At 40.6% G+C, this 17,929-nt stretch overlaps 1 protein-coding gene across 1 annotated transcript; it reads right to left on the bottom strand.

The window, feature by feature from the left end:
* Window positions 1-266: 266 nt before the first annotated feature.
* Window positions 267-16,129, bottom strand: MLF1 (myeloid leukemia factor 1). The gene is made up of 7 exons (XM_026045378.1): window positions 16,058-16,129; window positions 11,559-11,721; window positions 6,345-6,434; window positions 5,186-5,314; window positions 4,011-4,170; window positions 3,273-3,402; window positions 267-2,132 (listed from the first exon to the last, which is right to left on the bottom strand). Exons 1-7 carry the CDS (start codon window positions 16,102-16,104, stop codon window positions 2,021-2,023), a joined length of 831 nt encoding a protein of 276 aa, XP_025901163.1. The 5' UTR covers window positions 16,105-16,129; the 3' UTR covers window positions 267-2,020.
* Between the last annotated feature and the right edge of the window lie 1,800 nt (window positions 16,130-17,929).

Below are 17,929 nucleotides of genomic sequence, written 5' to 3'. Positions count from 1 at the left end.
GGGCAGCGCCTCCTCTGCTCTCGCTGCAGCGCCGTCTGGGGCATTTGCGTGGCCAAGGGACCCCCAGTAACGCACCCCCACACACCCCAAAAAACAAGCTCTGAGGCAAAGGAACTGGTAACTCTTTAATGAAGAATTAGTAATTGCAGGTGTTTCCACAGAGACCGGTTTCTTGCATTTCAGAACTACATCTGTAGCATGAGATTTTCTAAGACTGCTTTGCACAACAAAGTAGTCTGTAATAAGGTGAATTAGCCTCTTTCCACTGTAATTTTACAATCCGAGGATGCACTGGTTTTGTAGGTTACAGAGTACAGTCAGTTTTCCCTGGCCCTGTGTGTACACATTTTATGCCTATATAAATATAAGCAATTGGATAAATAGTAGTTTCTGTTTAAGAACACCTCACTGAAACTGAAGGTCTTTTTTTCCCCTCCCTGAAATCACCACATAAAAAGCATTACGCTCCATTTTATTTTTCTGCTGTTTATTAGTGGGAAATAGTGATGGGCATTTGTCAGTTATGTTCCCAATCAAGTTAAGGGCAAGAGAGGGGCAGTCTTCAAGAAAGGGAGGCCCAGCTCCCCAGCTGTCCTTTGCTACTCTCCAAAAGACGCAAGATTTAAGGCATGAAAATCCCGTGAGGGGATGGTGGGCGCAGAGCAGCAGCGAGCTCCCTGCCACCAGGGCTCGCTCTTGGCCCACGAGGGAGCAGGGACGTAACCCAAGTGCTTCTGTTGCAAGAACCACCTTAAATACTCCAAGGAATTTTCAGAAAGAAGTGCTTTAAAAGATACCTTTTAATTTTTAGTCATACAAATACTTAGACTTTTTCATTTATCATATAAATAGTTTAAGGCGACACTAATAGTTTAGCCTTGAAATGCAGGTTACAGTGCTAATACTATAATGCTATATTCTACAGAATATTATTTACACTACAACTTGGGATCTAGTCTGATTAACAAAACAGCATCTGGACTTCAAGACTTTACCCATTCTCAGTCAAACACAGTTTGCCTCCTGCTATAACCCTTTAACCAAGGAGTAAGGGGAAGAAAAAGGAGGAGGAAAAAAAGGGAGATGAAGATTAACAATATTCCACTGCATCTGCTAGACTGGGGTGCAGAAGTCATATAAAATATGACAGCTGACAGAAGAAAGTTTTCTATATGCAGAGATATTTTAGCTTTTTAGAACAGGAGTCCTTAATTATGTAATTAACAAACAACTGCCTATTGAACCAATTCCCCATACTTTTCTGATTAAGAACTAAGTTATAGAAGAACTGAGTTATAGGACACTGAAAACTGGAGAGTCTTCAAGACTGAAATATAATGGGCCACTTCCAAGGGAAATACACAAGTGATCAAAAACACAGAATTAACAGCTTAGCTTCAAAAGTGAGATGCGAGCACAGTGCGTGAATATAAGCTGATACTTTTTAAAATAAAATTTAGATTTTATCAGTATTTTAGTATTCCTTTCACTTATTTCCCCACATTGAAGAATATGTATCTGTGGATTCTATAGCAATTTACAATGTGACTTCAAATCCAATTACATACTGGCAATAGTGCACTGAACTGTGATTAACTGATATATTGCTAAACCCAAATTAGCAATTGTCACACAAAACTGAAAGAATCTACGTTCTGTGAAAGTTCTACAACAGAAGAAAGAGCAGTTGTACTCATCAGGCCTGATAAAAAGTTAGAGACAACTAGTGCAGTTGTGGGGAAAAACTCTGCAAGGCAAAGTAAAGCATTTTTTAAACAGAATTAGTTATATCCCATTAAAGTGCTTTGAAGTGGAAAGTACTTAAACTATATAGATAGTTTAAACCAAAGATCTGGAGATTTAGAGAACATTCAGTAGTCAAAAAGATTAGAGGAAAAAGGCACACTAATAGTAAAACAAAACAGAGATTGGTCTTATATATGCATATACTTTACAAACATAAACAGACAGCACCATTATCTTCTCTGAAGAGACTCCGTCCAAAAGGACATGGAAACTTTTATTTTTTGCTGCTTTTGATGGGAACATGTGATCCTTTCACACTGAGGTTCTCTGAAGAAATTCTGGGTCCTCTAGAACCTGCAATTGGTGTTCTTGTAAGTGGCTTCTCCCTGAAACAATAAAAATCAAACGCAACATATGATACATTTTTAACAAGCATTTTGTTCAATATTTGAAGGTCTAGTTATTTTGGAAAGAGTCTTACATCTACTAAAGAGATGTACTTCTGAAGCTGTAAAATAACATTAGCACCATGATGTAGAAGGTATGAAAATTAAGCAAAAAAAACCCCCCCAAAACAAAAAACCACTCCTGAGTCACACTTGCTCTTGTATTTTTAAGCAGACATGCAAGGAGCACTGTTTACATGCTGGGGATGGCAGCATTAAGGGGAAAAAAAAGAAAAAAGCACACATTGACGTGTCCAAGTTGCCCTACTAAAAGCACTAAAAGGAGTGGACCATTTCCTCATCTTGCACACTTGAGGAGAAATATTTCAAGACTGAGGTTTAAGGCAAGATAGCCTCTGCAGTAAATCTCTAGAACTGAAGAGGTGCCAGAGGGAAAATGCTCTGCACAGTTTGCAGAAGGAGATCATTCACCTTCGTAGCACTCCGTAACAAAATTAAACGCATGAAAGCATCACAACTTTCCCTGAACTTACGCTGACACGAGGAAGGTAACAATGAAGCTTGACAGAAAACAGCGTGCAAGGGAGTTTCTGCTTCTACAGGTAAAATGCTTGTCCCTACACAGATTTCCTGACCTTTGGGTTGTATGAAAACCCAATTGAAACCTAACCCGAATGAGAGCTGCAGACAGACACATAGCCCTACCAAAGCCATCTCACCTTTTTCCACAAAAGTGGATTTAATCCATACAGAAGGATTTAATCTTAATACAACTAACCCAGCTTAATGATGGAGTAGGGTGTGTGGGGAGGGATTTTATGTCTGTGCACAACTGAGCTAAAAGTACTGACACACTAGTCTAGAAAAATCTCACGCATTTTATTCTATTAATTTATAGCAATTTTCAAAGACAAAGTACTGAATTTCTTCGAAGTTTAGTTACAAAAATACTACCTTATATTAATATGTAGTGCAGCAGCATCAAAAAAGCAGAAATAAAGCATGCTATTTCTTCTCAGACTGACAGAAAGCACTGTCCATTAATTTAGACTGCTTCAGAACTGGCTTTTGTTCTATTGATGCTCTTCACTTTTCTCTGATAGGAAACTACATTTTTACCTTCTTGATCCATCTTTGGGTATGTTGTGAATACTTCTGTATTTTGGAGCTTCTACGTTGTATGTAGCTCTAGATGGCTTGAACTTCAAAACCTCCTTCTGCCACTCCTCGTCAAAGGTCTGGGCATCAGCTGAAAAAGAGTTCAAGTTATTTTTATTCTAAACAAATGCAACCAAGCCAGAACAAAGCATGTCAAAATTAATTTTGTTGAAACAGTGTTTTTTAATTTATGGTCCACATTTCTCTAACATGACCCGAGGACTACTTCTGGAAGCTCCATACCAAAAAGACTATGGCCAGTAGGTTTTAGAAAATAAAAATTTGAAATTTGGAAGATAAAATTAAACTGAAAGTCAGTTTTGTAGAAGCAGATGAAGGTGTTGATACGCATATTTTAACAAGACATAAGACTAGCCATGTAAATAAACACACAGCAAATTTAACAATTCTGTAAGACGTTCATTTGAAAATATAAAACGTTATTTAAATTATCTTCAAATACAAGCAGTTACCATACAGGCAAAGGGATCCCACTGTATCATTATGATGCAACATTTCCAAATCTTAACTTTAAAAACAAAACAAAAAGACTTAGGGGTCCACTTTACATCAGAAACTTGAACATACAGATCTTGATTTGCAGACTCAGCACTTTCTATGAAAGAGTCCAAGCTGAAACTTCAAAATTTGTACGTCAAATACCAGTGTAAAACCAGAATATTGCATATAAAGACATACATTCATCCAAGTTGATGAATTCTTGGTTCAGTTCTTCGTCACCAGTTTTGGTGTTCTTTGATTTTTTTACAACATGGGCACGGTCATGAATATGATGACCAATAGCCATTTTTTCCACTCCACTTTCAGAATCTTTAAGCGCTTTTCTTGTCTCCTTAACCTGTATAGAAAAGGAAAATACTTGTTCTTCCAACAGTACTTTTTTCTTCCACAAAGCTTTTATTTCTTATTTTTTAAAATAAGATTTTATAGGCTTTTCCAGTCATTTCATTTATTGCATTACCTAAAAATACACTAGCAAAACAGAGAACAAGCAATTTCTTTTTGTCCACTGAATGCACATTCTGGCTATTAATTGTTGGGGGAGAGGTGGAGGGCAGAATCTGTCAAGGCCTGGTCTAAATATACCACCTGCAGACAAGTCTGCAACGTTCGTCTTGACACCAGGATGAATAATAGCGTATGCCAGTATTCTCAACACGAAGGGACAACTAATTACCAGGTTGTCATGTTGACTGGTTTGAAACCCTGGCGACCACTTATCACTGTGTTCATAGGTATATTATTAGAACCTTTTTGATAACCGAGCGCCTGCTTGAGCTTGAACATATCCCACAGCCAATCATGCTGAACGGCCTTTACTGCTTGCATATAGTCTTTCATGAACCTTGCTTCAGGGTTCAAATTCAAATTTCTTAGCAGAATTAGATGCAACAGCTGCAAGAAAGCCAATGAAAGGGCATCTTCAGCTGAGGCATTATGTAAGCATGTAAAAGTACTTGAGTAAAGGGGGTGATTCGAAGTGACACTGTGCAGAAATAGACAGCCTTTGATAGCTTATGCTTTAGATGGTTTAAAATGCACATGGGCAGATTAATTATAGCAAACAGCAATTCACTGAACACTACCTTGAAAATCACAGGATCTGGCTCTCAGTTCTTCCCATCTTTGATATGCATACATTTTAACTAAATGTATACTTATATACAAATAGCAAGGAAGAAAATAGCACTGTAGCTTAAGCAGCATTTCACATAAAGTAGTACTCTGTAAACATGTATTTTTCTAAATTACAGGAGTAATTCTCTCCAGTAAAACAACTGTGGTTTAACACAGGTTAACTTTGATTCTGTAAATTACCTATCAGCTCTTCACTGCATCTCAAGACTACTTACACCTCCGGGAGCTGTACGTGTCTGAGCTGAAGCCTGGAAAACTTTTGGAGGTTCATCCCCTACTTTGGAATATGTCATCACAGAAGAGGAACTGAATGTGTGGGCATCTGGATGGACAGAGAAGTCATCCTACGAGCAATCATTGCAATTTTCATATTAATATAAGTTTAAAGCTGTGGATAGTATTTCTTATATTCTAAGATTATCTTAATGTAATTATCACCAAGAAAAGCAATGACTCCCAGGGAATTAACCCTCAATTCTAGTATCAGACACGGTTCCATCCACACAAATTGATCCGATTACCTCAATTTATTCCTTTCCCCCCCCTTCATAAATCTTTCTTCCCAAGTTTGGTGGGAATGTGCCTATGTAGCCTTCTGGGAACAGATCTTGGGACACAATATGCCCTCACTCTTATCCTAGCATTGTCTAGGCACAGGGCTCCCCAGGCCAGGAATCTGGCCAACAAATTAAATGCACAGCCAGCAATAAGCAATGGCTCATACTGGCACAGTTTACCAGTGGAGATGTACACGGCATGACTGATGTCATAGGTTGCAAGATCTAGTAAGGAGTTCAGGTGACAAGTAAAAGTTCAGGTGAAATAGGATTTTAGCAACGATGTTAACAATCCATTTTACAAGGCCCCGTTAATAAACGTATTCAGCAGTGCTGTCAATACATATTGATGTTCTGTCTTCAAGCACTGCAGAAGAAACAGCAGTGAATATAAAACTGGTGGAAAAAGGATTATTTCTAAAAAGCACGGTCTTTAATAAGACTGTGCATAAATGCACAGGGGGGTGGCATTTAGGTTTTGGGGAGTTTGCTGTTTTAGGAGGTGCAGTAACAACGTTAATTCTCCTGTACTGAGGGTGTACTCAGCTCTGTCAACAGAGAAGCCAGACAGCTTCAAGCAGTTCCAACCCTAGAGAATTAAGCTTACATTTAAAGTACTGCTTCTAGCAAGTTATCAGTGACAGTATAGAGAACTATAATCATAGTGTTTTCCAGGCCAGAAAGCAAACAAAACTATCCAGTATATTTTCTTAATATCTGTTCTTAGCCAGTAACCTCCCCCTCTTCTCCTTGCTCCAGACAAATAACAGTTTAAGTCACTGTCATTATCCAATATAAAACAAATTAAGTTACTCACAAATTTTCTTTGCATCTCTAGCATACTGTTTCGCATATTTGACATCATTCTGTCCATTGCAAAAAATGGCTCCCCAAAATCTGAATCCTGCTGAAAAACAAAGATGAAGATTAAGACAGCTCATTTCTAAAGCTGGTTAACATGCACTGTTTTGATGCCAATCAGAGCATTAACAAGGTTCACAGGCTGCAATCACTAAACACACACAAGCCAAAATGCACCTTATGAAATTATAAACAAATAAAGGCCAGCACAGGAAGCCTAATTGTCAAGAAGCAAGTGTTGAAGAGGGCTGTGTGAGCCTTTTGGCACCCAAAGGTCAGAATAAGCACATAGCATGGACAGTCTGCAAGAAATGTTTTCATGTACTTTCTAAAAGGATTAGTTTGCAGTTGCTTTTGCAGTCAAAAGTAGCACATGGCCCTCCACACCTTACAGATCTATGGAAGACCAAATCTCCCTTATTATTCAAACCCTTATTGCATATGACCTGTTATAATAAGCATGAAGCAGGAAAGAAGCTGAATGAAATTCTAGGAAAACTCCTTCCTGATGCGTGGTGAAGTACTGCAAACACTGCTATCAAGTCATTACTGGAAAGGATCTTCTTGGACCTAGCTCTGAGTTCCACATGGAGCAGAAAGATGGAAATAAAGCATTCCAGAATAAGTTGAAGTACAAATAGTGGATTTTACCACACCTCTTGCATAGAGTAAAACCTGAAATTCACCATCTTATGCTTCCACATGCAAAAATTTCACTTCAAATTATCGTCAGAAGCAAAACTCAAGTTTAGATTTGCAAAATTAATTTACTTTGAGATTGAACAGAACAAGTGAATCACAACTTTAACAAAGGAAGTCATTAAATAATTGAAGAGAAAGAGCAGATAAGGTGAACTCATCTGTCCTAACAGCATACAAAGATAAAGCCAAATCTGTAGCAAGGAACATGCAAGTTACAGGATGAATGTGCAAAGCTATAAAAACCCACATGATCCTGGCCCTGGTTATTCATGACACACAGTTTGGGATTTGCACTTAAACTCTTCATGCACCTGAATCCTCTCATGGGAGTATTGGCCGTTGCTTCTCCTCTGCAGAGAGTCTTGTGTACATCCCTCAAATAACATACAGATGGTGTGCAGAATGAGAAAACATCAACTTGGAATAATAATGGCTGCTTACAGATTTGATGATGTGTATATATTCAACTTTTTGTTTTAAACATGAAAGCAGAAGATGCACTGGTGCACAAATGATTTTGAGAGGCACCCACGCACAGGTTTATTATCAAGGTCTGTAGATGACAGCATATACTAATGATAAAAGCTGCTATTGGAAGGAAGGATAAAAAGGCATTTGAAACTTCTTTTAAGGCTTATCAAAACCTTTCGGCAGTTCCTGTAGACATTCCAGTGAATCAGCTCATTGCAAGGGCCAGTAACTCAGGCTGCCTCTGCTCCCAGACACGTGGGCACTGCACCTACATTCTGCTGGGTATCACAGACACCAACACGCTTCGGGTTGGCAGTTGCTGCTCTGTGGCTGCCCTCAATCCCTGAGCACAGTGTTTCATTCATTCGGAGACAGTTCTGAGAGAAAGGACAAACAGATAAACCACAGAGGAGGAAAACAGGCTGCTAAATAGCCACTTTTTCAAACTCGGTATCAGTGTTTAGCCTACCTCCCCCTTGCCATTAATCAGAAACAAGCCTCCAGCACTACGCAGCTCAGTGCACGTGAAGGCCAACGGGAGCAGCCTGCAAGCGCACACATCTGCCCTTGGTGCATGCACCAGCCATGCAGAGCGGCACGGGTATTGGCAGGAGCTACACAGGTCACTGCTCCTGGGATACTAACCAGCCTACCAAAGCCCGAGAAGGGCATGAGGGAGCAGCTTAATGCCTGGAAGGAAAAATTAACCAGTTTCCTTTAGTTTTTGTAGCTATTAGGAGACGCAGACATAGCTAGTGCATTTTCATGTACAGCAGGTGGTATTAAATATTTCTGATCAAATACAATCACTCAAGGGTACCTCGACAATTTATTGGGTGCTGTGACCATATGCAACAGCTTCTTGGTATATAAAGATAAAAATATTTTGAAATGAGAAAGCAGTAACTGTCACCTCATACAATCCCATACTGAAAGCTGATTAAAATCATCAATATACCCCTTAAGTTTGTGTAAAATTATGTCAGCATTTTAAAATATAGTTAGAGATGAAAAAGAAAAACAAGGGGTGCAACTGATCAGGCGCTCTTTACATATTACAATAAATTATAAATACATTTCTCTAAAATATCCATAGTCTTCTTGCAATAAAGAGAAAGAAGCCTGACTTGTCAGCAGTTTCAAAGGTCACTGCAGAGAAGTTCTAAGTAAATCTATCATCATATACAGAACCATCTGAAGACTAATAAATCCCCCATGAGCAAGTTATATTCTTCTGCAGGTGTATAAATAGATGTAGCTATAAACACCAGCAAATACAGTTCCTGTTTGACCAGCACGTATTGAATATCCCTATATGACAGGGTAATGAGCTCCTAGAAAACAAATTGATGTTTCCAGGAAACTAAGATGGGACAGTTATATAAAAGGCTACCTAAAGAAAGGCCAGTTAAGCAGAGGTACAAACTCTTTATAAAAAGATTGAAATTGCAAAAGTAAGGATTTTTTTTTTTTGCCTGCAGAGAGTCTTTATGAATGCTTTCAGATTCTAGCTCTATCTAATATGTAGGGGTAGAAAAGACTATAATCCTATTGGTACAAAAGGACATGTTAGTAAATAATAATTTAAAGTTATTAGTCACAGTAAAGATTAAGTACTCTATTTTACAAGATATTGAAAGCTCTTAATTTTTTTGCCTATTATATACAGCAATCAGATATCCTATTGACCAAGCTTCTGTTGAAGTTCCACCATGGTTTCCAGTTAACAATAAGAGATAGCTTTATTTTGTTGTTGCTTTTTTAATATTAACACAAGAAATCATTCCCAGGGCTGAAAACTACTATGACATTAAGTTTTTTGAAAAAGTTCAAAACTACAGTGAGTTCTCCCAGTCACATGGAATAAATGCAAGTCAAACTGTCACAGACATCATGTGCGCACACACACTAACAGTATCTCTGAAGATGTTTTCCCCTATTACTCCTCCTATTCCTCATCTCCTCCTCCACTTCCCCCAAAAGGGGGGATCTGATCTGTTTGAATATTGCAAATTTCCAAAGGCTTTAATTTTTCAAACAGCTCTATGCACGCAGAATTGTAACAACAAATTTTCACTTGTAAAGGAAGCTTAGGTATGCTAAAATTTACTTTACAACAAATTACAGTAGGTTAATCATATGAATACTGTTAACAAAGTGTATTGCACACAACAATCAAGATATAGTTAGGTTTTTATGTAGGAACATATGGATATCAAGTTTGCTTGCATCACTCTTGGAGGAACAGCAAAAGCAATTCAGGACTATATCAAGATCAAATAATGAGTTCTGATGTTTTTTTTCCTGAGAACTCTTGGGTGGAGAACTTCATAATGACGTATTTAAAAGATAGAAGATCAAGAATTCTTTTACACTCAACAAAATAATACAGTGCTCTTACACCTTTAAATTCTTTATAAAGGTGAGGCATAGAAAACTTTATCCTTCATCTCCCACTGCCAAAATACCAAAATAGGTTAGGTTTTGACTTTTCTTTTTTCTTAGAAAATAGCCAGATCCATTTTTAAGTATCGACTGAGCAGGACTTAAGAATCTGCTTCAACAGAGAAAAGCCTTTCCCTTAATTAGATCCAGCTACATCTATATTTGAAACTAACCGACAAGACATGAGTGCAGAGGAAAGAATCTGACAGTTACCCTCTTGACCTGCAGGTGACAGTTTGTTTCAGCTATGCCTAAGTTCTGAATATCTATGTTTGAATAAGAGCAGCATAATCTGGCCGAGTTCCATAACCCTCTATAATCTGCACGTGCTGGAACTCAAACAGTAGAGTGACATTGACTTAAAAAATAACATTCAAAATATTGTGCTTGTGCTGGGAGGAGAGAGGAAGCAGTGATGGCAGCTTTTTTAATCAGGTAAGATTTAACTAGAGAAACATAAGCAATAATTGTCACTCACAACCAGACAGTTGAAAATGAATTTTCTGTACATAGATTTTTGCCAGCTTTTCTCAGTTGTAGATGATCATTTACAAGAATATTGGGCTTCAAATCAATTTACATGATCTTGAATCCTTACATCTATGTAGCTAAAAGAAATTAAGAATTGAAAAAAATATAGAATATGAAGCCTTTGCACAAGATAGACTAGAAGAGTTTAACATTCTATGTGTTCTAAGTGGCTGAAACATAAGCTTGGCTCATATACAAGAGTAGAAGTTTAGTGTTAATTATTTTACATTACATAATTCTCATTTGTAACAATTAACTGTACTAACTTAAATACACAATATTATAAGTCAACATAAAGCGCCTTTACTTCAAAGGAAAGGGAATACAAAAATCAAATGTAACCATGGAACGACAACAGTGGCAACGATGCCTTTTTCTGCAGATTATCTCAATAAAATTTGCAGAGCTCTCCATACTCTGATGAAGATAAACTATACCTGGTGCCTGAGACTCTATCTTTTGCCGATTTGCTAGACCATAAACTGTTAACAGTGGATTTTCAAGTGCTTAAAATCCATTAGCAAGATTTGTGAGCTCAACATTCTAATGGATTAATAATACCTTAACATAATCAACTGACAAGACCCTGAAGTCCAAAGTGAAGGCAAAATATATACTAGGGTACTTTAAAGTACATAAAAAACCCATTAAATATAAAAAGGAAACAGACATTCAGAGAAGACCATCTTGTACTTTTTCAAAGCCTATCTGCAATAGAAGCATTTAATACACAATATTTATTAAACATCTATTAGAAATATTTACTAGCAGATTTATTATGTTATTAGTTTTAACGGAAACAAACTTGTCAAAGTAGATGCTTAAATGTTTGACCATTACAGAATTAAGAAGTATCATTCACATTTTATTGAGAATGATAAAAGTGACCTAGCTAAGCAGGCCTGCTTAGGACTAATATCAGCCAAAATGCAAATATGAAGCCAAATCTATTCCTAGCAAATATAAACTTTATTTAACAATCCTAGAGAAAAAACAAAAGAAAAAAATCCCCAAATCTTACTCTGCGACTTCCTCTTGGAGCAACCTGAGACTCATGGCGCGATCTTTGCTCTACCGCTCTCTCCCTACTGTCCGTGATGCTGAGGAATGGATCTCTTCCAAAAGGATCGGAGAAACTTCTCATCATCTGGCGCATGTATTCATGATGCGCTGCAAAGGGATCCCTGAAAAAAAGAGACATTCCACACTGAAAGTTAGCGGATGTTCTTTCAAGCTATGTAAAACAGTCACAAAATAATTTAAAATAGATTTTTAAATCATTCCATAAGGTGTTCTACTTGCATTTGTTATTTTAATTGAACCTAATTAGAGAGTCATTGTCCTCAATTATTCTCACTTCCACTTTTTCCCCCATCTCAGGTTAGCTGGCTTTTTTTACTCCTTTTGTCTTCTCATTACTCCTCATTACTCTCTCATGAGAGTACTCCTAATTACTCTCTCATGTTCTTTCGCACTCCTATTTCTTCTTATTTTGTGAAGTTTTCCATCCTTCACAGTCATCTTTCACTCCAGTCTATGCACTTGCAACTTGCCAGAAACTGAAGTGTGATCTGTTTTACCTTTAATTTCTTTTACCTGCAGCCCCTGAAATTAAGATAATCACTTTTTCCCCTGTGCTTTGGTCTAGCAGAGGTTAATGGTGGATTATTCCTGATCTTAACCTTTCCTGCTAAGAGGTTTTCCACAGGTTTTCTACTCTTCCATCCTACTTTTAATCTTCTTGAACCCACATGCTTGAAAATTAATAGCATACACTGAACTCCAGCCAGCTTTATTTTATGACCCAGTATTGCATCCTCACTACCCCAGTTCCCAATGTGCTGGTATCCCTCTTCTCCACTTGGATGGAAAAATTCTCACCATCTTTCTTGCTTTCCCTGTGAGCTTTTGTTTCTTTTCTCCTCCTTCCTAACACTCAACTTTTGTCTCCAAACAGCTATAAAATTCCACCATAAATCCTAAGCTCAGCTTGCAAGCAAATCATTGCATCCACCGCTCCCATTGTTAATTAATTCTTTGCATTCCCTAGTTTGCAAAGAACTAGAGTTCAAACTGAGGCCAGAAGGAGTAAAATACGATGTTGGCAGAATCATAGTATACATTCAGTACTGTTGCTTATGGTCTAGCGAAGGGGGATTTAAAAAAATAAAAAACCCCACAGACTTTATTTTCTCTCTTCTCCCTTTTAACGTTTGCCTTTGCTACCTCACTGAAAACCACTTCAGAAATGTTAACAGCCACTTCCTACATTTGTTTACTCTGGCTCATAGCACCTCATCTCCCTTCCCACCCCTTTCTTGGCATTCCCCAGACCTTTCATGCCCCTACAGCCTTTCCTATAACGTAACCTCTCCCTCCACATAGGAAAAGCTTCAGGCTGCTCCTCTAACTTGGCCAATACCCAACTGTCTCCTCAATAGCTTTTCCTGCCTCTCCCCCGGGCCCATCCGCAGCCCTATGAAAGTTTGCAACTCCCATCTCTTCTTGTGCCTCTTGTTATGACATTGCATTTCATTTCCCTTAAATATATATAGAGAGATAGATACACACACATACAAATAGAAACAAAGTTACACTTGCAACACTGGATTAATTCTCCAATGAGATCTGTAACCCAACAATATCCCTCTAGGCGATGCACATACTCCAGTCAGTGCGGGCAGACAGACCATTAGAGCTTACAAGTATTTTTTCCAGTGTCATGAGCAGAGCCTATCTATCCTACTCACATGACTGCCTGCTTTAGCTTCAATTCAACGTGATAAGCAGCTCTCAGACAGCAAGAGCCCCCTTGTTTTTCCAGGGGATGAAGAACAGATGCAAAACTGCTGCACAAGCCCAGATCAGGGAAGCACATAAACACACCATGAAGTTACAGTAGTGCCTATATATTAATAAAAACAAGTTCAGATGGTGCCAGAGGAGATTGTTTGGAAGTACACTGGCACTTGAGTAGTGTTTAATCCATTACCCAGGAACAAAGACCATCAGAATTAAGAAATAAAGTTGATATTTTCTGATTTTTTTTTGCCTTATTTTCATTTCTCTGCTAACTTTTGTTGGTCATTCACCTTTCATTTAAAGAATCTGATAGCTGTACGTATAAGTATCAGCGTATCTCTTATTATTTCTTCTTCTTTTGTTTTAAAAAGAGATTGACACATGACTTCTACACGCTTGGCACTACTGTCCCATAATATTGATGGAGAAAGGAATGAAGCTTTTAGAAGGGTTTGGCACATTGATTTAGTGTCTTAAACACACTAACCACCATAAATTAGTTCCTAAATTCTGAAGGGAAATACCAACCGTTCATATATTTGCTGTTCTGTTATTTTGCAATAACAGAATTTGCATTAGCAGATAGTTAAATTGACCTTCACTTGACATTCATATAGTGGAAGGGATCACTAAAGCAAACCAGAGGTTCAGCCTCCAAGGCTGTTGAGATATAAAACAAATACAACTATACAAAAAAGACAATATTAAAAATATTTAAAAAGGCAGATGAATACTATTTAAAAAGGCAGACGCTAACACACAGTAAGAAGCAGTACTAGCAGACACATCAGTTGTCAAGTTTAGCTCCTGCATGATTCAGGTTCAACTTCTTAAGTTTAATGTTCTACATTCCAGCTGAAAGCAATTATGCTGGAGTAACAAAATGATGGCTCCTCCTTCCTTCATTCTATGTTTCTGTTCAGCAGAAAAACCAGTCTCTTAGAAGAAATTCAGTCCATACTTTCTGAAAATTGTGCTTCACATCATTCAACTTCCTAATTCAAAAAAAGCATCCTTCAAAGCTGCAGAAGCACATTGAATATAACACCTGGAGCTGTAACAAAACCTGTGCAATGGCAAACCATAACACGGGACAACTGCACTTGGCAGAGGAGATTCCACCTGTCCCAGCTCTTGGGGGAAGCTCAGCTGGCCCTGGAAGCATGGAGTTGGCTCACGGAGCAGCACCTGCCAGCACAGATGCTCACGATGGAGACACTGCTTTTAACCTGGGCACTATTCCCAGTGCAACAGCCAAACCTCTCCTTGCGAGGCAACAGAACACCAGCATTACACTGTTTTGGAAGATCATCTTCTTACATAAAGCAGTAAGCTCATTTCCCCAAGACAGATGCACCAGGACAGCACTAGAACATCACTCAGCCCCTTCCCTGCACTTGACACATTACTTGCACACACATGCTCCCTTCTAGCTGCTGCAACGTCTCCCTCCAATCTTTAACTGTACCAGTGGCTACACTAAAAATTAACAAGCAAGAGAACAGTAACTGATATTTTAGAGCATCATGAAAGTGTATTTTGAATATGCAGGTGACTGTAAACTGCATTTTCACCTTTATTTTCACTTCACATAAGGGGATTTTCTGCAGCGTTTCCTGGGTGTAACTGACAACAACACACGTGCTGTTTTAACAACCCACCCACCAAGAGCACTCAAAGTTTGAGCATACTTCCCACTGCTAAGAAGGTGCTTCTGCAGCAGAGAGGCAGCTCCTCAGAGCAACCAGGGCAATCCCGGCTAGAATATCCTGTAACCAGGAGATTAGGGAGTCAACAAACCCACGGCACAAGCCCCGCTGCATTGTCCTTCCTTGTCCACCCACGGGAATCACACTTAGCTTGTAATTAAGCTCCACATGCTAAATACCACATCCAAAAAAAAAATTACAGGCTCCTATGAGTACTCACCTGCGTCCTTCCCTGCTGCAACTGAGTGTCTGACAAGCCGTGTAATTTGGAGGTTAAACCAGGTGCTTAAACTTTTGGGCTTTCCCAACACCCCAGTGGAGCACCTGTTATTTAAGCCCATCTTCCCAAAGCAAATGAGGGTTCCCACAGGAAATTAAACTAATTCTGTTGCCTAAGTATGCACACGTACCAACCACTAAAGCACTATCACCGAGCTCCTGAAAGAGAAACAGAAAAGTCCTTCTGCCTAACTGATGTGTCAACATGTTCTGCAAATAAGTTCTCAAAAAAAGAGACGTTTTCCATTAACTACTTCAGGTGTTTTCGCACACAGGCGCTTGCAAAGTCTTAACGAAAAAACACCACCCAGGGCTGCATGTATCAGACATCCACAACAGGTGCTCAATAACAGCCTTCTAAATGAATTAATACGTTTAAAGCCGCGGAAATTAGAACACCCAGTCAGTCTCTCTTTTATGGAAGCCGTTAAAGACACTACAGAAGTGAAGCAGCTCCCACCAACGGCGCCGCCTTCCTCCCAACGCGCATCCCGGTGAGGCTAGCGCCGTGCTGCAACGCGACGCAGGAAAAAAATGAAGAGCATTAGCGAGAAGGGGACTAAAACCCCGAACTTTGGTATTTAACCCCCTCGGGGAGCCCCAACGGCCTCTCCTCGGCAAAGCGGCTCCGGGCGCCGAAGCCCCCCGGCAGCGGCAGCCCCTCCAGGCGGGAAGCCCCCATCCCAACGGGCGCCCCCTGCCGCCCCCGGGGTCCGGCGAGGCCCCTCACCGGAAAAACGGGTCCTCCTCGAAGCAGCGCCCCAAGCCCCCGAACATGGCTGCACCCGGAGCTCCTCACCCGGCGGCGCCGCGCGCGCTCTGCAGACGCGCAGCCCCCCGCACGCGGATCCCCCACCCCTTCCCCGCCACGTGACGCCGCTCCGGCGCTGCCATTGGTCCCCGCGGGGCGGGACGCTACACAGGAGCCGCGGTTGCCGTGGCAACCGACGCCGCGCCGTGCGGCCCGGTTCCAGAAGGTTCCGGGCGGAACCGGCCGGTACCGGCCTCGGCCGGCTTTTCCCGCGCTTTCCGTGGGATACCCCGCGGGCTCCCAGCGCGTGGAGAGGGGGACGTTTCGAAAGAGAGACGCAGTCCATCAAGGCACGGGTAGAAGCGTCGAATAGTGAATCCTTGGAACTATATTTGAAAATAGTTAGTGTTTAACACATACGCGTGTACACACAGTGCTTTCTGGCGTGAAAACGAGTAATAAATGAAGGTTTCGGCACATTGACCCGGCCGGAGCGGGGACACCGGGGAAACGGGCGATCCCAGGAAATAATTGAGTTTTATTCCCCGCTAGGTGGCAGTAACATAAAGTCACTGCTCTTCCTGGCCGGCCCTGCCCGTTTCCAAGCTGTTTTGGGGGAAAAAAAACGGTTTCTGAGTAACGGTTTTCTGACAACGGTCTTCGACAGCATTTGCCGAAGGGAAGAAAAGTGATAGTCTGGTGAAAAGCATAACAGCTTGCATTAAAAACACATATATGTGTTTTTATATGTGTTTGTATATATATGATATATATATACACACACAGATACACACATAGATAATACACACATACACATGTATATGTATAAAATGCATGGTGCATATGTTTTTTTTTTTCCAGTAACATCTAACAAAGCCGGGAGTCATTTCGCTGTGAGCGGCGGGTGGCTCTTGCCTTATAGACCAGGGTTACGTTTCACTGTGCTCCCCTTAGGGCTGCCCAGACCCATCGGCTCTCCCGGCTTTCCAGAGTCCTGAGCAGCGGGGCGTTCCCTACCCTTGAACTGCTCCCGGGGGAATGGCTGGGATTGCTGTGCAAACGGAAAAGGGGGAACACTGGTTCTTTGTCTCCTGTTCAGCTGGCTCCTGGGCACGGCCCAAGGAGGGTTTCAGTGATCGAGTGGAGCAAGTGTTACCCCTTTATCCTGAAGTGGAGGGGTGGTGGTGAACGTGTGGGGTGCGCGTATAAAAACTTTGCTTAGGTGTAAACTTTGGCAGGAGGAGTCTGGGAGACTCAGTTGTGTGGGAATCTGAGTTCCATTCTTCCTAAAATGGGAGAATTATGGGGGGAAAAAAAAGTATATTTATCTGCAAAAATTCTTGTGGATGCCAAAGTTCTTTCAGAGATGGGTTGTTTATTAGCTTGTCTGCATCGTGTATTGAGAGGCTGAGGAGAAACTCCTTCTTCCCTCCTCTATTTCAGTGCTCCAGAATTCAGGAGTGAGAGAGAAGATGTGCCCGGGATAAGCAGGTGGGATTAGAGAGCATCGGAGTATCTCCGTGGCATCCCTGGAAGCAGATCCACGCGGGATCCGCTTGGCAAGGGACACGGGAGGCACCCAGCTCCACCAGGATCCTTGGTGCTGCAGAAGCAGCTCCGCTGCCGCTGGGACCAAAGTGGAAACCCGACATAAAAGATGAATGAACCGAGCCTGCAATATTTGTGAAAAATATCAGTAATCAGGTGAGCATTGATTTTGCTGTCTGCTCGTGTACACTTCTCTCTAGATCCTGGCGAGTGGTGATATTGCGGCCTCACGGTGCGCGCCGAGCTTGGACGTGGGGTCGGTGGGGATGGGGATGCTGACTGACTGGTGGGCAGGGAAGGGTG

Source organism: Nothoprocta perdicaria, unplaced genomic scaffold (assembly GCF_003342845.1).
Source record: "Nothoprocta perdicaria isolate Ctin4 unplaced genomic scaffold, notPer1 scaffold_4, whole genome shotgun sequence".
In the NCBI taxonomy this organism is placed as follows: Eukaryota; Metazoa; Chordata; class Aves; order Tinamiformes; family Tinamidae; genus Nothoprocta; species Nothoprocta perdicaria.
This window is presented reverse-complemented; position numbering and strand designations above follow the sequence as displayed.